Below are 21,567 nucleotides of genomic sequence, written 5' to 3'. Positions count from 1 at the left end.
TCCTCCATAATACCCCATCCGCGTGTTCACTTGTACTCACATGCATGTGTGCACTGTGCAGGTACTCTCCGCTACGTATGCAATGTATGTATCCCTGGTTCCTCGGATACTTGCGATCTACATGTCGTATTTGGGAAAGTTCTGACCACCAATCGCGTTTAAAAGCTGGCCCGAAAAGTCCACAGAAGATTGTCGTGAAGCGATCGGTCAGGTGAATCCGTGAATGGAGCGAGGAATTAAGCCCGGGTGGGTTGGTTGCACGTTCCAGAGGCGACGGGGGAGAAAATGTCGATGCCACGCCCTGTGTTGCTAACCGACCGGGCGTCGCGGTTGCAGCAGAGCATTGGATGCCGTATGCTCCTCTGCGTTGCGGTGTAGCAGCAGCGAACTAGCGATAGGCGTGGAGGAGTCTGTGGTGGACGTGTGCCGCGTCGCGGTGGAACCGGGAGGAACGCGCGGACGCACCAAGGTCGGACGCGAATTGCCAAGAATGGGATCGTGAATGCGTGATGGCCCGGCGAGGGGCAAAAAAAGAGAATGGGATCGTGATGCACGTAAGGGGTACGGACCGAAGCGCCACCACACACGCGCCGTTGCTGCTGCGGCACTGTGCAGCTCAAAAACTCCAATTTTATACGAATCCACATGCATGTACTGTGCAGTTCAATGTTCTGTGTAGACTCCTCTCTCTCTCTTCCGAAACAGTTTTTAGCACACGGGTACAGGTACATCCGTGTATTTACATGCCATTTAAATAGTCATCAACAAATATGAAAAAAACTAATAAGATAGATTAATATGATTTATATCACTCCACAAACATGCAAGTTTAAATTCAACTTCTACAGGTTGTAGCAAAAAACAAACAAAATTAAAACTAAGTATACGCATATTCATAATTATTTTTGTTATTTTTGCTACAACTTATATAAGTTGAATTTAAACTTGCATGTTGATAAAGTGATATAACTCATATTAAACCATCTTATTAAATTTATTTATAATTTTTAATAATTATTTAGATGACATATAAACATGAGCATACATTTGCCCGTGTGTTTAAAAAACTGCTTCGCACTCTCCTCCTCCTCCTCGCAGCCGCATTTATTACCCGCCACAGTCAGACAGTTCGAGCTTCCATTTCACACGCTTCCATTCCATAGTTCCATTTCACACACAAGTCTACCGGCTCCGGCTCCGGCTCCGGCTCCGGCACCCTCTCCTCCTGCCCCTCGCATTTCACCCTCAACCTGCTGCTCCCATACCTCCTGGCTTCAGTGCAGTGATCAGCCTCTGAACTCTCTCTCTCGCTCGCTCACACGCACACAGCGTCTGGCCACCGACGCTCCTAGTACAGTGGTAAGCACAGCTATTTCTCACTCCCCCATCCGTTTCTCTTGGCTTCGTCTTGCTGATGCTCCAGTACTGATCGAGCCTCGCTTCACTTACCTTCGTTGCAGATCCATGGCGGAGGGCTAAGCTCCGGTTGCTGATTTTCTTGGCCTGGACGACGCAAAGGTACAATACCGTTCATCTCACTCTAGTAGTGACTAGTGTATCACTGATTCACTTGTCACTCCGGAGATTTTTTTTTTCCTCTCCCAGCAATGTCGGTGCGCGGGCTACCAATCGGTAGACGGTAGTCCACATCCTGCTCCTCCCAACTCTTCCAGGAAGAAAGGAGCCATGGCATTATCACTAGCTACCCTCCCCTTTAAGATTTGGTAAACGGCGTCCTCGCGAGGGCGTCGTCACCATCGCCGGCGGTGTTCAGGTGCGACATCGGAGCTGCCGGGAAACGAAAAAGAAACAACAACGATAAAGAGAGCAGGAACAATCCCCGAGCTTTTCAGCTCCGCCACTTTTATTACGCCAATCTTTCCTTCAGGTCATGGCTTTCCGTTTGTTTCATCAGCTGCTCTGCCCTGTGCGTGCCTAGCCCACCACCACCTCTGGGGAAAGCGGCCAGCAAAAAGCCTACGTCCGCGTCCTGTTCCTTTCCTCCAACCTCCCACCGTCCAGTTCAAAATTCAAAGTTCAAACACCTCATCCTCCACCGGACGCTGCACGACGCCTGCACTGCAGCTGCACGGCCGCGCGGCCGCTCCCGCTCGCTGCACTGACCGGTCAGCGTCACCGGCCCAGTAGCAGCAGCCGTAACCCTCGCCGTGGTAGGGTGGGACGCCCATTTCGCCCCCCATTAAAATTCCGTCCGGACAACCCGATCTAACCCCCCGTCGTTTACGCATCATTACCCGGATCAGATTGTGCATTGGCTTCTCCTTTCGCTGCGTTTGGGGTCTTGGCTTTTGATGGGCTAATCATTAGCGGTGGTGGAACCTGAAAAGGCGCGTGTTTTGTGCTTGCATTCCGGCGTGTGTGGTGGACTGGTGGTGCCTCCGTGTCGCGTTTTTGTTTTTCTTCACCGGGACCAACGGGGCAAAAAAAGATCGATTTTTGGCCGTGCCAACGGAGTGCAGTGCCGCCTTGTCTTTCTTCTCGCCGCGCGGGCGCCCGCCGCCAGCTCGCTCGTGTCCATTCCGGTCGCCGCTTTGTACGAGCGCTATCTTTGAGCTTGGACGCTTGGCTGCAGGGCATTCATTGCAAGGGTTGCCGTGGCCTGCTCGTTTCAGATCGTGACGTTGTGTGGTTCTCTTTTTTTTTTTTCAGTAACTGCTACCGCCGGTGCCGTTCTTGCTGGGGAGGGAGCGGAAGGGGCATAAGATAGATGAAGATGAAGACGCTGGCGTGCTGCCGGCGGCGGCCGCAGGACTTCAGCATCGACATGGACCAGGAGCCAGACAGTAAGCCTGAAATCTCAATCTCTCCCCCTTTTTTTTTCCTTATCATCTTTACACGTCTTTGTTTGGTCATGGTGTTCTTGCCCGGTTCCTGTGGCTTCCGCTGCCGCATTGTCTCATTTCACGGTGTATTTGCTTGCTCATTTCGGTCCCCATTCCCAAGTGCATGAGTTGGTGTGAGTACTAGCTGTAGTTGTTAGTTGTTGGATCGATGGTAGCTGCAGCATGTCCACAAACACCGAGCAACCTGCTGCCCCAAATCTGGCCAAGATTTGGAGTTGCACAACTTTTTTTTTTTTCACAACCGTTTCGCATGCTTGACCAGGCAAAATCCATCGGACTTGGAACAGCAAAGAAATTAGTAGTAATAATATGAAAAAAATGTTTTCAGAGGTAGCCTATTCATATTTTCTTCTACTAGATGTGAATATGCAATAGGGTAATGGAACGTGGGATAGCTGGTGTCAGCAGCAGTAGATTCGGCACTCAGCAGGCATGGCCAATGCAATTGTTCATGCCTATGTGCTTGGTCACAGACGGAGGCTGCAGCGCAGTGGCAGCAGCCAGTGACGTTGGGAACGTGGAAGTAAATAGGAGTCACGAAAGATGCGGCAACTCTACGAGTAAAAAAACCAAGAGGGAGCAGCGAATCATGGTCTGTGCTCTCTGATCTGATGCGATCCGGCCGCATTCACGCCTCGCCACTGTCCAACTGCTTCCAGTCGTCGGAGACTTTTTACCAGCGTAGTGATATGTGATACATTTACATTTTTACTATTAATCAAACATTTAAAATTTGATTTTTTTTCTTCGGTTAAACACGCGTCCAATGCACAATGACTTTTTGACTTGTGTGCATGCCTTCATATTATGATCCAACAACCGGATTTAATTGATAAAATTAAAATTTTCAAACATTTGATCACTAGGCGAACCCATACATTTATACAGTATTTTCTTTGTGTTTTTGACCTCTTTTCTCTTCTAGTACTCCGTTAGCTTCTCGTGTGTTCGTTCATGGAGCAATGCAGAGAGTACTAGCGGTATCAGCAGCAGCAGCAGTAAACTAGTAGTGGTACCTTTTGTTTTTGGAGCGGCGTGTGTGGGGGACCAGGCACTTTCAGTTGGGTCAAGTGCGACATCTGCGGCTTCATTGACTTTGGGGGATAAAGAACTAACATATAGTGGTACCCTGCTTTTTAGACGGTGAGCACTGAGCAGGCAGGGAGTGGGGAGGAGGGGCTATTGACTTAACGACTAACTGCAATTTAGAACTATAAATCGTGTGTGGCATGTGAGCATCTCGTGAAAGTGTGACATAGTTTTTTGGTAGGGTAGACAAAGAACCTTTTTTCTTTGTCTTGCAGGGAAATCTGGGAATCTTAGTCTTGGTTAGCACTTAGCAGTAAAAGGGACCACTTAGAATGTTTCGAAGTTATTGGCTTTCGGTGGGATTGTCTTGCAAGTTCTGTGATGTTACAAGAACCTGGTCTGATTTAATGTGTCTACTGTGCTTGTTTGAGCTTGTGAGCTAGGTTTTTGGTGGTAGCAAACTTGACTTACTGCAGCCTGTGGAGAAGCTGAATGAATTAGTGGCTGGTACATTGTTGCGGGGTGAGGTGTTAATGATGCCACAGTATACTATCTGTAGACAGATGCACATGGAGTTGGCAAAACATCAAAGCATTTGCGATGGCGTATATGTACTGTCGTGCTAAAGGGTGCACAACACATAATTGCTGGAATTTTTCATCAGTTTTTTGGTCTTTAATAAAAGCATCAGGTGCAGGCTGATGGAAATAGTTGTGTTGAATTGTATTTCTGATGTAGTGCATTGAAGCATACTGAACTGAACTGCATTTTAAATGTCGTATGGTTGTATAGGTAATTTTAATCATCATTTGCATTGTCGCAAGCTCAGGCATCATGGCAAGTAATTGAACTTATGTAGCATGGTCATCTCAATTATTTTCCTTCTTTAGCTTTTCATTTTGCTCAACATAAGTTGAAAAATACCAAACTGATGTAGGGGTGATGACTTACAATGGCCTTGAGAGCTGTATCATCAACAGTATCTCTTATGATGATGATAGTGGCCTTAGCGCAACAACGGGAGCAGATGGCTGTGTAACCACTGATTCTCTTGATGATGAAGTCTCAAGTTGCTCCTCAAGTAAAGATGTTTCTAGCTCTTCATTCTCTTCACAATGCCATCAGCTGAGCAAGCAAGAGGAGCATTCACTTTATGAGCTGGATACACTCAGTGCTGTCCATCTACTTCCTGTCAAAGAGAAGAAGCCAATCACATATACCTTGAGTGCTTCAGATATTGAAACCATGAAGGAGAAGTTTGGGAAGCTACTGCTTGGTGATGATGCTTCTGGAGGATCCAGAGGTGTTTGTGCTGCCCTGGCCTTGTCGAATGCCGTAATTAATCTCTCAGGTATAATTAATTAGTTGTTTGGAAACTGTGATATTATCCATTGTAGTTTTTTTTTTGGGTGTACCTACGTTGGTGTTTCCTCATGTTTTGAAGTATTTTGTTCCATACTCTGATCATCATGACTAAAATAAGCTTTTCTTACACCAGCTACTATATTTGGAGAACTGTGGAAGCTGGAACCACTGTGTGAAGAGAAAAAGATCAGATGGCGAAAGGAAATGGACTGGTTGCTTTCTCCTACAACTTACATGGTTGAGCTGGTTCCTACAAAGCAAAATGGAGCAGATGGGTGCACGTTTGAGGTAATGAACCATTGAATTAAGTTTATATTTTCACTAAGTGCTGTGCCTAATGTTTCTTTGACTGTTTTGTGTAGATTATGACTCCGAAAGCACGTTCAGATGTTAATGTGAACCTTCCTGCCCTTCAGAAGCTTGATTCCATGCTAATTGTATGTTTTTATTATTATTATATTAGACTCCAGTTAATGAATATGCACATCTTAACAAAGTGTACAAACTCTTTTCTTTTCATTCTATTATATATTATATAATCCAGAAAATGAATAAACTATCGGTCCACTTTAGTATGCAATTTCATGGACTAATGTTGTATGCTGCAATATGCAGGAAGCGCTGGATTCAATGGTGGACACGGAGTATTGGTATGTGGAGAGTGGTAGCCGAGCTAATGGCCGGAGTAAAAAGAATGGTCTGAGGCAGAACAAGAAGTGGTGGCTCCCATCACCTCGTGTGCCAGATTCAGGGCTGTCTCAATTTCAGAGAAAAAGGCTTGTTTTTCAGGCTAAACTGGTTCATCAAATCCTCAAAGCTGCAATGTCAATCAATGAACAAGTCCTGCTTCAGATACCTATTCCTGCCGCTGTTATGGGTGCTCTTCCAAAGGCATGTACCATTTCGAGTTATTCACTTGTTTGTGTTTCATGACAATCCTTCTGTGAACGTCATGCTTTGTTTTCCCTTTAGTTAATGATTGTGCCGATACATGGCCTTAATTCATTTAACTTTGCAGTCTGGCAGAGCTAGCTTGGGTGAAGACCTGTATCATGCTATAACCACAGAGTATATTCCCATAGAGGAAATATTTGTCTCCCTCAGTTTGAAAACAGAGCATTCCGTGCTCGAGACTATGAACCGGTTGGAGGGTGCGGTTTTTGCATGGAACCAAAGGATCGCGGAGGAAAAAAACAAGAAGTCCCCGGGACGTCATTCCTGGAATTTCATGAAGGATAGTTCATCAGAACTCGATAAGATGTCCATGTGCATAGAAAGGGTTGAAACTCTTATCCAGCTTCTAAAATCCAGATTTCCGAACCTTCCCCCAACATTTATAGATGTTGTGAAGGTCCAATACAATGTGGTAAGTTCACCATTTCAAAGCAATCATTTATAGAATGCATGAAACTCTATGAAACCCTGGCCATATTTTAGTTCTGCCTGCTGAATTTTGTGCATTTGTGAATTAACACCACTATGTAAATATGCAGGACGTGGGGCATGCCATTGTGGAGGCCTACTCGAGGGTCCTTGTTGGGGTAGCATTCAGCATACTGTCCAGGGTAGCAGAGATTCTGCTGGAGGATGACCTGATCAAGAAGCCCAACACCCCCCTGGCCACCCTCAAGTTCGACCTCTCCTCCGACGTGTACCTCGCCGGCGTCACCGAGACGCCGCCGGGCCACATCCGGCGGTCCCTCATGGACCAGATCAGCCTCGTCGACGGCAGCCTCGACGCGGTCGTCAAGAAGAAAGGGGTGAAGCAGCTTATGTGGTGAAAGGGACACGAACGAAGCTGTGCAGTTCTTTTGTTTTTCCTTTTTTTGGGGGGCGTTGTACAGGGCCGTGACGATGCATCGTGCATGCTGGGCTGCGTGCTGGCTACACTACATTAGTTGGGGTTCAGTTCACCTTTTGCTAATACGTCCTGTGTTGTGGATCGGGCTAGAATAGTGTATGGTAAAACAGCTAGCGTTGGCCGCAAATGACGCATCGTGTTCTTTCTGTTCGCGAGACCGGACACTGACGTTTGCAGTGATCAGATCGTGCCGTTGCAGTGCGTTCCGTATTGTGCCGTAGCCTGTGGTTGGTGGATGGCCCATTTGTGTGTTGTAGTACTAGTAGATGCGTGTGCAGCGCAAGCATGAGCTTGCTTGACGGGGTCGCGTCGTCGCGCGTCTCTCGTTCGTGTATGTACCGTGTGGGGCCGGCCCCTGCCAGGAACACGGCGAGAGAGACGCGACGCGAACGTGTCGTGTCACCGTCGGTTGCCAGGTCAAGATCTGGCGTCCTGAACGGGGGCAAGAGACCGGAGCTGATGACCGCGCCCGGCCGTCGCTGAATTTACTTCAGCATTTGAAGAGAGAAAAAACAAAAAAGAGAGGGAAGCGCAGAATCCTGCACGGCTTCATCGGTCAGCCGGGTGGGTGTACGGCGTCCACGGGCGCCGGCGAAATCGCGGGCGCCGGCGTGGCCCAGCGCCGCAGCTAGTGGCACTGGCTTGCCGTCGTCCTTCGCTAGGTTGGCTTTCGGCGTGGCAATGGAGGAGGAGATGGGAGTGGGACGGACAGAAGTCAGATCGGTGGCGTGCCTGTGCTTCTTCTGCGGCATCGCCAGTGGAGTCTTTCCGCGAGTCTACATGCGTTTTTTACGGTTCAACCGTGTGCGTGGCGCTAGCATATTTTTTCAATATATTAAATTTAGAGTAAATTTAGATTTTTTTATCATGTTTTATTTTTCAGCTTTGTATTTTTATCAAGTTAATCTTAGGATTTTTATTAAATTTTATCTTTTTTATATTTTAGATCACTAAGAATACATATATAAACGTTCTATTCCTAAATTTTAGGATTTTTATTATATTTTATTTTTATCATCGTTACCAACATGTATATAAAAGTGTTATTTCTAAATTATTTATCGTTTATAAATAAACCGTTAAAAAAAGTTCAAAGATCTATCCCTCGATTTCGTATCAGACATTCTCCTCGGTGGTCCAAGGTCAAAATAACGTGTCAACTGCTACCGCAGGAACATGAAACCACCAGCATCAACAAGAACAGTAGATATCTGCGCCCACGGAAGAAACCGTGCTAGGAGAAACATTTCGTAAATTTTGTTTATACCCATAAAGCCTCGTTTAGTTCACAAAATAAAATTTTTTAGATGTTATATAAGATGTTTGATTAGATATCCGAAAAATTTTCGGACACGAGTAAAAAAACTAATTTCATAGTTCGCCTTTAAACCGCGAGACGAATCTTTTGATCCTAATTAATCCGTCATTAGCACGTGTGAGTTACTGTAGCACTATATGACTAATCATGGACTAACTAGTCGCAAAAGATTCGTCTCACGATTTTTCTCCGAATATGCCATTAGCTTTTGTTTTCATTTATGTTTAATGCTCATGTTCAAAGATTTGATGTGATACTTTAAAAAAAAGTAAATTAAACGAGGCATAAGCCAAAAATTAATTTTTGAACTTAAGTTCATAGTTAATTTTAAAATTTTTATCATATTTTATTTTTTAGTTTTATCATTTACATCGATGAGAACACATGTATGAATGTTGTTTTCATTAAAAATATGTCGTGTAGGCATTTTCCACACAATACCCGTCTTAGCAGTACAATCTTCGTGGAATCGATAACTACCACCGACGTTCCTTGATCTTTCAAAGATCTATTACATTCGAAGTATTTTCGCGAACATTCCTGTATTTTCGCGAACATTCCTTTTCTTTTCGATGGAAGTAGGTAGTTGGACAGACTGCACTTTTTTTTAAAAAAAAACAGGGCAATACTTTAGGCCTGTTTATTTTCACTCAAAATTATTATAATCTAGATTATTAAGAATAATCTAAAACAAATAGATGGATTTTATTATGATAACTTATTATAAGCTATAGATTACTATAATATGATAAACACCTCTATAGGTGTTTTTTTCAGATTATTGGTTAGCTAAAATACCCACTACGCTTTGACAATCAAAGTAATTGCACACCTTAATACTGCTTACCCCAAAATAATTAAGGGCATTTCAGACTTTATCCATGTAGAACCACTAATCTAGCGTATGTAATGATTTGATAAACAAGCATATTCTCTCTCAGCTTATTATAATTCAGCTTGTAGTAATCTACGTTAATAAGCCAAAAATGTTTAAGGACTATGTATACTTGAAGTAGTTTCACAGAACTTACACTGACAGTAAAAAAATCACACTTGGTAAAAGCGCAGTTACGTGAACTCTCAATGTTTCTTTCTTGCGATATATTTTCATCAAGATTTTTTAATAATGTAAATGGATGATATCTCTAGTCTATGTCAAACACGCATGTAACCAGCGAGATTCATCACGTGATTTTGTTAATTTTATTCTAGTTCATTTGTTTGTTGTTATTTATGCAGCTAATCCCATTACAGCAACTCTATTATTGGAATTTATCACTAGTAATTATTTAAGGGGTCAAGTATATCCCAAATACAAAGTGTGGCATCAAATCAAAAAGTTATGTTCTTTCACATCTATCTACTTTCAGAATGGAACCAAGTGACTATTTGGGATAGCTTCTCATAGCTTCAGCTTTCCCAAAAGCTATTTATGTCAGAAGCTGTTTCAAACGGTCCACAACTTTTGAGAATCTATAGCTAAAGATTCTGAAAAATAAACTAAGAATTCAGAAGCTGACTACCAAGCAGGTGTTTCTCAGAATCTAAAACTACTCTAAATAGGCCCCAATTCACAGTTCACACAAGTGCAATGACCTAATATATAAAAGTGTAAATTTGGTAGTAATATTTTTTCATCACCATGTTGTTTCTTTTATATGGACAACATCAATAATAATTGTATCCGTATGCTGCCTATCTATTCATCTATCTATTTGAACTACATAGGAAATACATCATCTAACGCATTAAACTTTTCAGTGTTTTATATCTATTTGGTGTTTTTCTTTTCTAATGGGTGGTACATAGAATTCAACTCTAGAGCATCATATGATGATGTCAATACACCCTAAAGCGACTATAGGCCGTGAAAAGACAAAAGATATATTTATAAATAAAAAAATATGAATAATACTTTTGTATATGTATTTTTAGTGATCTAAAATCAAATGCGGAAAAATAAACTTTGATGGAAAAACCCAAAATTATCTCTAAATTTAAGATTAAAAATTTAAATTTTAACATATAAACACAAGCGAAATAGAAGAGATGAGGGTGTATCGATCCAGAGCACTTAGGCTGCATTCTTTTAATTGATACTTTAGTCAGGTGTCGTGCTCATGCTTCCAAAGCTATTAAATGATGTTATTTTGTTTACAAGCTATCATAAAAGTAGATAACTTTTTATCTTCTAGCAACAAAAGAACACATCAAATCGTTTCATCATCTCATCTCATGAGGCAACTATCTAAGAAAAAGAATCATATTGTTATCTGCCTCTTATGCCTAGAATTCGCACCAAGCTATGCAACCAAGTGTGTTTTTTTTCACTCTTACCATCCACGTAGTATTCATAAAGATAAAATATAATTAGAGTGAGAAATATGCATATCTTATAACATGGCTAACAAATCTATAATTATTGTGTAACCTCCTAACGGAAATTCAATATAGCATGCAGTGTTTTTCTTTCACCACTCAACGTACAGCCGCACGATGTATAGATCAGAAGACGAGATGATCACCGTGGCATCTGGACGGGACAACCGGCTATTTCCATCGCCGTCCACCCTATTACAGCGGTGATTAGATTGCGTTCACAGGTGTCACCTAAGCTAATTTTTTTCCTTTTTCATATGAACGCTCGCCAAAATGCTAAATGGGTTTTTCTAATTTATATAAAATTTGTTTTAAAAAACCAAATTAATTTATTTTTCGAATTTATAAAATTAATATTTAATTAATTATACTAATAACTTTCTTCATTTTAAGTGCGCCGAGACCCTGACACTAAATACTTTGAATACGACCCTTAACGTGTGCCGGAGCACGTGACGGTGTCGAATTAGAGGCCGCCGTTGCTAGCGCTACCACTACGGTGTGCACATTGTTTTTTTTAAAAAAAAACTCAACCCGTATATATAAATGTAAATATTAAGCAATTCGCTGGACGGAAAAGGTTGCGAAAAAAATGCGAGAGGGAGGGAGGGAGGTGACGGAGACGAGCAAGGAAAAGGGCAGAGAGAAGAGACGAAACAGGGAGGAGGGGATTGGGACTCGCCGCCGCCCCCCCTCCAAATTCCCCCCTCCTCCGCCTCCGGCGGCGTGGAGGAGTGGTCTCCTCTCGTGCTCTCCCCCCAAAACCCTGCGGCCCCCCAATTCACCGGGTTCCGAGCTCTCGGCGGAGGCTCGGGTGACTTGTGTGCTGGGGCGGAAGAGGCGGAAAGGCAGGGGGGGGGGGGGATCGGATCGGCGCGGGGAGGAGGCTGGGGGAGCATTGGGCGATGACCGCCGCTTAGGATGCAGCTTGACACCGCCGGCGGCCGCTGCTTAGCTGCTGCTGCTGGTGACGGCTGACGCCTATTTGGAGGAGGAGAGTGTTGGCGTGATCCTAGTGGGAGTTGAGAGCCAGGTGGATTGGGCTGACGTGGTGGCGGTGGGCACCTGATCTCCCCGGGGCGGGGGCGGCTGGGTGCTGGGGAGGCGGTTGCGCGTGGCGGATGGAGGTTTCCGGGAGGGAGGTGGACGCGGCGGGGCCGCCGTGGGGGCCGAGTGAGTCCACGGCGTTCCTTCCGTTCGCTGTGGCGGCCGGCGGCCGGGCGGGGGCGTCGTTGTCCGGTCGACGCAATGGGCTTGCCGCCCGCTCAAGCAACCTCAGCTCCGTCAGGAAGAGGCCTGTACGTTTCCTGCACCTTCCCTTCTCACAGGGCTACCTAAGATGCTTGCTTGATGCTCGGCTTCTCACCGTTCCGAATTTTCAATTGCATTGTGCTATTCGCACATGGTTACTTAGCTGGAATGTGATTACCATCAAGTGCTTGCAAGGAACCAATAGCTTAAATTCTGGTGGCTTGAACTTGTTGCAGCACTATCATCACCATTGTTGCTGCCATTTTTTCTCATTGCTTGCACGCATAGTCTAGGGTATTGGATTACTCAATTTTTCTTTTGATTCTTCAACTACAAACTCCATTTCTGATAGCTCTTAGCATTGCCAACCATAAAGCTGTCCCTGTTTTCTGCTAAATTCTATTGCACTCTTAAGTTTAATGTACAGGGCGGTCCTAATTACATCGATTATAATTCACGAGCGAATGGGAACCATTGCACAACTCAAATTGACCGAGGATCCTAGCTATTTGCCAAGTTAAAATGCTCCTTTAAACCGGTATTTATTTTTAAGCCGCATAACATTGCTATCCCATCCGGGGAAAACACAATATTGGAAGGACATTTTTCAACTTTGTTGATATTATGCATTAATGTATTATACTGTAAAATAACGTGGGGGTCAGTCTATGTGGTATCTTCTTGTTATAATTGTTTAATTTTGTATGATATTGCACCTCCTTCATACATTTGTGATATCCCACTCTAAATTATATTTTCTTATTCCTGTAGTTTGTTGCAAGATTAACCACAGACATTGTCCAAACTTTTAAAACATGCAATCCTGAGTTTAAGTACTCAGATTCACTGAATCCCAAGCGCTTCCTCACCAACCCTGCGATTCCAGTTCACAATGGTGGCCTTGATAATGCAAATTCTGATCTCATCTTGTATGTCAACCTGGAATTGGTTAATACAAAGTCGGGCCGGAGGTTAGTTTTCTTCTTAAGTTGTTAACCCTTTTATGTCATTTAATATTGGTGTCTGTTCTTCATTTCATAGTGAGTTAGAGCACTCAAATGTTTTTACTAGATATATCATTTTTCACTATTTTGCTTTCTAATGTTATAAGTTGGAACTTGGAAACACTTATGCGCATTCCGAGTTTTCAATTATACCAAGAATTCAGAAATTACAGGGAGATGAAATAGATCCACAGGACTGCCATAGTGCAACAATTTTCAGTTTCTTTCAATCTATTGAACTTATGCAATAAAGCTATTCAATTCAATTTTTCATCCCATTTTTTCTCAGAGCTCCTGATGTTTAAACTATGAACAGCATTAGACTAGACTGCACTCATCTTTTTATTGTTCTAATTAGGTATGTTATTAAAGAAATGCTCGGCCAAGGTACTTTCGGACAGGTTGCTAAATGCTGGGATGCAGAAACCAATAGCTATCTTGCAGTAAAGGTTATAAAAAATCAGCCTGCCTTTTATCAGCAAGCTATCATGGAGGTCTCACTATTGAGCATGGTACAGTAGTTTATGTAGCATTTACTCATTTGTGTTTTATGGGTGTAACAACTGGCATCACAACTGTGTCCGCTCAATCTTGCAGCTAAATGAGAAATTTGATCCTGATGATCAACACCACATTGTCCGGATGCTTGATTTTTTTCTCTACCAAAATCATTTGTGTATAGCATTTGAAATGCTTGGCCATAACCTGTAAGATTATCGTACCTGTCTTTGCTAATATATCATCAATTATGTTAGCTGATTCATTTGTCACCTAAACTCCCACTTGTAGCTATGAGCTGCTAAAAAGGAATAGTCTAAGAGGTTTGCAACTGAAATATGTCCGAACTTTCTCAAGACAGGTAGGTTTTCTTTCCATATGGACCTTGAATTTTAAATGTATTGATTACTATATTATCTGTAGCTAATGCTTTATTGGTCAGATATTGGATGCATTGGTTGTCATGAAGGATGCTGGTATCATTCATTGTGATCTAAAACCAGAAAATATTCTCATAACTCCAAAGTGAGCTGTCAAAATCAGCACTTGATTTATTCACTATTTGCATGCTATTAATCCATCCATGCTCTACCTTTCCAGTGTAAAAACAGCAGCTGGGGTTAAAGTAATTGATTTTGGATCAGCATGCTTGGAGGGTAAAACCATTTACTCGTATATTCAGGTTTCATTCAAACTCACCCGTTAGTGCGAACTCTGAAATTCATGTTGTAGTAAAATTATTGATTTGAAGAAGCTTCTCATTTTTTCTTTTCCAGAGTCGGTATTACAGATCTCCAGAAGTACTTCTTGGTTACCCGTATCCTGTGTGACGACTCTTCTGTCCTTTTCACTAGGAAATGCCTTAAAGCGGCACAAATGTTTTAATTTGTTTTGCTCTGTTATTTTCATTTCTAATATGTCATTATGGTGTGCAGTTTTTGTTAATTCTAACATGAAGATTTGTCAACTTAACAAGTACTAGATATACCACAGCCATTGATATGTGGTCATTTGGCTGCATAGTTGCCGAACTATATATAGGGTTGCCTTTATTTCCTGGAGCGTCAGAATACGATGTCCTATGTCGTATGATTGAGATTCTCGGGTTAGTTCATCTAATCGTACTTTTTTCCTCCTTTTCTTTATTGCAAGCAACACTTTACAGGGAAAAAAATACTTATACTCAATTACTTTATATTTTATAACTCTTCAGTTCTTAACTTTTCAGAAATGTTACAATTTACAACATGCTTTTATGGAAATTCATAAGTGTTTTTAAACATGTTTCCTTTTGCTTATACAGTGGGCAACCACCAGATAATCTGCTACGGGAGGCTAAAAACACTGGGAGGTTTTTTCAGCAAGTTGGAAGTATTTATCCTGGTATTGAGGTGCAGAATGGCCCTATCAGTGCATACAGAATATTAACTGAAGAGGAGATTGAAGCGGTATTTTTGTAATTCTAAAGGGTCCATATTTGTCCTGTCCTATACATTTACTTTGTTATTTACATATCTATACCCTGCAACACAGAGGGAGTCCAAAAAACCAAAAGTAGGAAGATGGTATTTCCCTCGTGGAAGGCTTGACAAACTCATATATACATATCCTTGGAAGAATTTGAATGGGGAAAACTTGCCAGGTTTGTTTTGTGATACTTATTTTAAGTTCAAAGCTAAGTAGGTTTGCAGGCTTGCAGCTGATTATGAAACTTTGTAATCATTCTAGAGCAATATCAGTTGGCAGTGATCAATTTGGTAGCTACAGTAATTAGTGTTTCTTGTGGAATTCGTGGTTCATTTGGGACATCGAGTCACTGCCTTAAGTATCCATAATCTTGTAAGGTGCCTTAAGGGTTGCCTTTGGTGTCCTGTGTCTATCATAAGGGGTGCCCAGGAAGCTAGTTGCTATAGAAATGATAATGTTGTGTTCTTACTGTAGTGGTAGCTAGTTGTCTCACATCCCTACTCTTTCATCCAATCAGTTCAGTACCTTCTGGGAAGTGATCAGTCTAGTTCACTGTTCCCTTATCATTACCTTATTTCTGGTTGCAGTTCTACATTTTTAAATGGGTGTATGAATAATAGGTTAGCAATGCTGGCACATACCAGAATCATGCAAGATATACAGTGCTGTAATAATGGTGAACTTAGGATCATTGCTTAGATGAGTATTAGTTTCTTGAACGATAATATCGTAGTCCTTATGATGAAATTGCAGGTTTGACACTATCTTCTCACCTGTTTCAATTTTGATTCAGAGACAGAAAATACGGATTGCTTAGCACTGGTTGATTTCTTGAGAGGGCTTGTTGAGTTTGACCCTAATAAGCGGTGGTCCCCGTTGCAGGTATTCACTTATGATACCATTTGATTTCTATTTGGTTGTACTCTTTGAGGGAAGTTTTATTAATCCCAATATCTGGAATGTGCTGGCTGGGGGATCCTTGTTTTGTATGGAATAGCTGTTAAAAAAATGAGCTTTAGTCAGGTCAGTTGGGTACTTAGGAAAATATTAACTTGATTTTCTATGGTGCTAATTTTTCTTCTTGAATAATCAATGGAAGTATTTCACAATTATGAACCTATTTCAGGCTTCATATCATCCCTTCATAACTGGTGAAGTGTTTACTGGTCCATATGAGCCTATCCAGGAGACCCCAAGAATTGTAAGTATGATCTCATTTTCAGAATCCAGACAATGTGCTGTATATTTTTTGCTCTACCAAGATACTGGTGATATGGAACTACCATCGGTCCATCACCTGTAACAACTTTCCTTTTGCTCCTGCATGCATTTAATTAAATGAGATATTTAGATATCTTCCTATCACATTATAACAAATATGGATACATGAAAAGATTGTTTCTTCCGCACCACATACTATATATTGCTATATACTACGAAGAGTAGAGAAGTCTTAAAATATTTGTACCTTAAGAACTATATTTTTTTATCATACAATTGTAGTCTATAAATCACATACTTATGCATTTTTGTGTTATGCCTTGTAGCCTGTTGGTCGTGTTGCAGCAGTTGATCATAATCCTGGAGGAGGTCACTGGCTAGCTGCTGGTCTTTCCCCTCAGGTTGTAAGTATGTTCTCTTATGCTTTGTTAAGTTGGCAAGTTGTAAGATAATTCTAATAATATATCGCTCATTATGTTTATAGGTTGGAAGCGTTAACAGATGCCTACCATTTAATAGCGCTTTTCCACCAAAGATTCCATTTTCGTATGGAAGCAGCTGTGGCAGCTTTGGCAGCCATGGCAGCTTTAATGACAATGTAGGTCTTGCAAGCAGCTATGGGAGCTATGATGTCAACAGTGTTAACATGCATCATTCACCACTAGCCCCTTCTGGATTCAATTTACATTCACAAGCTGGAGGGACATTTTTGGGATCTAGTCCAGATATCAGACGGCGATCTTACCTCTCTCATGGTGGTGGCATTCGATTAAGCCCTGGGTGTCCAGGGCCTATGTCTCTGGGGGCAAGTCCATCACAATTTACTCCACCAAATTCTCAGATGCAAATCCCAAGTACTGCTGCAGGAAAGTATGGTTCCACTTCTCCTGCTAGGAGTGGTCATGGCTCATTGGGAAAAGCTGCTGCTGTAGGCCAATACAATAGGAGAAGGAATCTTGGTCACCCACCTATATCAATGCCGTCGCATGAATACACATCTCAGCTGATCCAGGGACACCATGGGAATGGCACCATTAGCAATCGCTTTGATGGCTATGCTCGAGGACACTCTGGTTACCAACAAAGTGCACTCCCTAATCCTGGCCATTTCAGTTGGAGACCACATACAGGCACTGGCAGTGGTTTATCAACAGACCCTTCTAACCATGGGTCGTTTCCACCATCCCGATACAATGGTTTTCCTCCTTTGCACTCATCCAATGTATCAGCAGATGCACTGGCCTCACCCTCATCAATACCGGATCCAGCTGATTGGGATCCAAACTATAGGTAACAATGCATCATACAGTTTTGTTTTTGTAATGTAACATGTGTTATTTTTAATTTTGTTTTGATGCGCAGTGAAGAGTCACTTCTGCAAGAGGATAGTTCACTATCAGATGAGTTGAGCAATCTTCATCTGAAGGATGCAAATGGTCAAACAAACCAATCCAGCAGATTGGCCCATATCCAAAGCCATGCTATTGCAAACTCGAACTCTTTCTCCATGAATCATAGGTATTGTAGTGTTTTCTAAGTTTGTTGATGTAGTTTTGGTATACAACTTTTAGTTCCTATTTCTATACGTGCAATATGTTTTGTATACAATAGATATTAAAAGTAGTTTTGGATTTAACATCTTCTGTTCTATATATATATATAAGAGTAAAGTACATGGTCGGTCCTTAAACTTGTGGTGCGGTACCACTTAGGTCCATAAACTTCGAAATGCATATTTAGGTCCACGATCTTGTTTTAATGTACTATCCCGATCCAATCCACGCTTGACCGCGTATGACCGCCAACGTGGCGTGCCACGCAGGTAGTACATTTGCATGTCCCCTCCGTAAAATGTAGTAGTCACTGTGTCGCATTTTAGCATATCAAACCCCAAAATCCCCAAATCGGCTAGGATTTAGACTATAGGTGGCGGCAAGGTCATGGCGGGACGTGTCCTAGTGCAGCGTCAAGGGCGCGGCTGGAGACGGCCTAGTGCGACGGCGAGGTCGCGGAGGGAGACGGCGAAGTGCAGGGCGTGCTCTTCATGGCTTCTAGCTCAACCTCCTCTTGCAGTCGACGAAAGAAGGTACAAGTGTCGTTGATCATCTGCCCATTATGCAAGGATAAAACCATCATTAAGCGCATACCGAAGATTATTGCTAACCCGGATCGTATTTTCTACACTAAGAAAATGCGGTCCTGGTTAGCAATAGTCTTCGATATGCGCTTAACGATGGTTTTATCCTTGCATAATGGGCAGAGGATCAACGTCACATGTACCTTCTTCCGCCAGCTACAAGAGGAGACCGAGCTAGAAGCCATGAGAAGCACACCATGCACTTGGCCGCCTCCCTCCGTGACCTCACCACCGTACTAGGCCGTCTCCAGCCGCGACCTTGATGCCGCACTAGGCCACATCCTGTCGCTACCTCGCCGCGCCTATCGTCCAAATCCTAGCCGATTTAGGGATTTTGAGGTTCTAATATGCGACATAGTGTCTACTACATTTTTCGAAAGGGGGGCAGATGCAAATGTACTGCCTGCGTGGCATGCTGGCGGTTAGACGTGTTGAAGTGTGGATTGGACCGGTATGGTACATTAAAACAAGATCGTAGATCTAAACGTGCATTTTCTAAGTTTATAGACTTAAGTTGTACCGCACCGCAAGGTTAAGGACCGGCCATGTACTTTACTCTATATATAATTGTACTTTGTATACAACTATTGATATCGATATACGTCATTATAATTTGGTCCCATCATGATCTAGCAGCGTACAATTTATTTTCTCTGATTAATGTGGTAATTTCAAGGTCTGCATAGAGAACGTGTTCTCTTTTTTGAGTTATCTTTATAATGCAATAGATTTGTACATCACCTTTTTCACCTTATGCTGCGCTGCTGGTTTCTGTTTAACTAGCATGGTGGCCCACACATATTGCGCGGTTAGCATCGTTTATAAATTATATCTATACATGGGTTCTTATGTTGATTTTAATTATTTTTTAATTTGAATCAGTTACTTTTAAAAATGTATTTCTACGTGGAAGCTCATTTTACTTTTATTTATTTTTTTAATTCTCAATTTGTATTTATACTTGTATTCTAAACTGTATTTGTGCATATTATTTTTTGTATATTATCTATTTTTTAATTCAAATTAAAGATACTTCTAAACTATATTTATACGTCGATGCTTTCTTAATATCACTTATTTTTAACCTGAATTTTAGATGTTTCAAAATTGTATTTATAGATAGACTCTTCATTAAATATTAAATATTTTTAAATTTTAATGCGAATTTTGGATTTTGATAAACTGTATTTACACACCAAATACTTTTTTACTTTTCTTATTTTTTATTCCGAAATTGTATTTCTAATCAGATTCTGTTTTTTATTAATGAGGCATTTTCTAGCACGTGAGAGCGTAGATGTTGCTTTATATATATAATAAGTTATACATCATTTCTTTCACTTAATATTACTTTTAACTTGAATTTTTTATGTTTCCAAATTTTATTTATAGATGAACTCTTCACTCAATATTAATTATCTTTTAATTTGATCTAAATTTTGGATTTTTCTAAATTGTATTTACACATGGACACATTTTCCACTTTTCATCGGATTTTGTTTTTGTTTTTTGAGTAATATGTGATTTTCTAGCCCGTGAGAGCGGTCATGGTGGCTTCTTTACCTATTACAACACACACACACGCACACACATATATATATATATACACCATTTTTATGAATGCTAAAATTGTAATGCTCTAACAAATGGATTTGGTTATACACGTAAGTGTATGGTTTATCCACTTCTTTCATTTTGGATGGCATGTACAGAGAATTGAAAGAGCAATCATATTCATTTATCAAATGTTGTGGGGTGTAAAATGTAATGCCTCTCACCCAGCAATTTGTTTCATGATAATAAACATATTAAGGGATAACCGGATAAGTGAGGTGCTTCTGTTAAAACAATGTTCTCCATGTGTTGCTTTATTGAGATTAATACACCTTTATGCAAATTTACATTTTTTTGCAAAATAATTTGTATTTTGTATCATTCACTGATTATTGTTCATGCTTTTCCTATAGAAGTGACCACCTGTTCCATGCACCAACTCTTGGAGAGAGTAGTGCTTCTACCGGCCATGCGACCTATGATGGTTACAACAACACAAACTATTCTCAGCTGAATTTTCAAAGTCGTCATGGACAATCATTTCAGCAGTATAACCATATGACCGCCAGCTACCTACGTCCAATGGGGAATCGTGGTCCGCCTGTATGGCCTAATTATGGCATGGCAGAACCTCCACCTGCTACTGTGGTTGACGGAATGCCTTGGGGTAATGTTTCCATGCTGTCATTTGTATGTTTTGTTTAGTTGGTGTTGTTGGTATAGCCATTGACTTTGCAAACTCTATTGTAGAAGTAGATTTACTGCCGTTTGTGGTCATCTTCTTTTTATGTGGATGACCTTGTAGTCCAACTTAGTTAATTGCGCTTCTGAAAACTTGCAATATAGATATTAATTTTCAGAACAATGGCCTTACAGTAAACATAGTTTACTCACAAATTTAGTTTAATTATTTAAACACGTTTTTGTCTGGGCTTTGTAATTGCACACGTGACTGCACCGGTGGTGCAAAGAAAAGGTGTAACCTTCATAGATGAGATATTTATGTTCAGTTGATATAGTTTGCTTTCCAACTGGATCTTCTTTTCAATTGTTGTAGCTTAGAATTCACTACTGTTCTTGTGTCCATTTCATTCGGCGCAAGCATTTGGAAACTATAGAAAGTGTGCATATCTATGTCTGAAACATAGTTCTGAATGTTGTGCAGGAGGAAGGCCTGGCCACTCGTTCGCAACAGGTGCATTGCCGTCTTCCTTTGCAGGAAAGGATTTTGGAAGGATTTTCTAGTCTGGATCTGGAGAAATGCCATTCAATTGGTTGCATTAGTAGTTTGTATTTGCAACTCTTGGTTGCATTGCTTATGGGCAGTAGATTTTGCAGTTTGTCGCATTCCTCTAATTGATGTCCCTTTGCAGCGCCCCGGTTCATAGAACTGTATGGTATGGGTATGTAACTGTAACACTATTTTACTTTCTTCCTTTTCTTTTCTTTTTTTTTTTTGGTTTATTTGTTATACATCGAGCGGAGGCCTCTGCCTGCTGCAAAAACCCAGCGGGAAAAAAGAAGTTGAGCAGCCCCCACTTTCAGAATGCCATGTTTTTTTATGTGACTTCTGACGATTTAGGTCAGATCAGGCGAGTACAAATACCGCAAAATACATA

General features: G+C 41.5%; 2 protein-coding genes across 2 annotated transcripts; both read left to right on the top strand.

Moving 5' to 3' along the window:
• Nucleotides 1-1,143: 1,143 nt before the first annotated feature.
• Nucleotides 1,144-7,332, top strand: LOC102708126 (rop guanine nucleotide exchange factor 14). The gene is made up of 9 exons (XM_006647689.3): nucleotides 1,144-1,359; nucleotides 1,461-1,518; nucleotides 2,671-2,804; nucleotides 4,831-5,244; nucleotides 5,392-5,546; nucleotides 5,621-5,695; nucleotides 5,874-6,149; nucleotides 6,277-6,624; nucleotides 6,752-7,332. Exons 3-9 carry the CDS (start codon nucleotides 2,729-2,731, stop codon nucleotides 7,037-7,039), a joined length of 1,632 nt encoding a protein of 543 aa, XP_006647752.1. The 5' UTR covers nucleotides 1,144-1,359; nucleotides 1,461-1,518; nucleotides 2,671-2,728; the 3' UTR covers nucleotides 7,040-7,332.
• Nucleotides 7,333-11,406: 4,074 nt separating this feature from the next.
• Nucleotides 11,407-21,495, top strand: LOC102707840 (dual specificity protein kinase YAK1 homolog). Its single transcript, XM_006647688.3, has 18 exons — nucleotides 11,407-12,114; nucleotides 12,839-13,038; nucleotides 13,430-13,583; nucleotides 13,669-13,778; nucleotides 13,861-13,930; nucleotides 14,012-14,094; nucleotides 14,170-14,251; nucleotides 14,346-14,386; nucleotides 14,552-14,674; nucleotides 14,873-15,017; nucleotides 15,103-15,211; nucleotides 15,830-15,918; nucleotides 16,163-16,237; nucleotides 16,584-16,658; nucleotides 16,742-17,547; nucleotides 17,620-17,775; nucleotides 20,362-20,615; nucleotides 21,114-21,495. The coding sequence occupies exons 1-18, from the start codon at nucleotides 11,938-11,940 to the stop codon at nucleotides 21,191-21,193; spliced, it is 2,829 nt and encodes a 942-aa protein (XP_006647751.2). The 5' UTR covers nucleotides 11,407-11,937; the 3' UTR covers nucleotides 21,194-21,495.
• The last annotated feature ends 72 nt before the right edge of the window (nucleotides 21,496-21,567 follow it).

This window comes from Oryza brachyantha, chromosome 2 (assembly GCF_000231095.2).
Source record: "Oryza brachyantha chromosome 2, ObraRS2, whole genome shotgun sequence".
NCBI lineage: Eukaryota > Viridiplantae > Streptophyta > Magnoliopsida > Poales > Poaceae > Oryza > Oryza brachyantha.
This window is presented reverse-complemented; position numbering and strand designations above follow the sequence as displayed.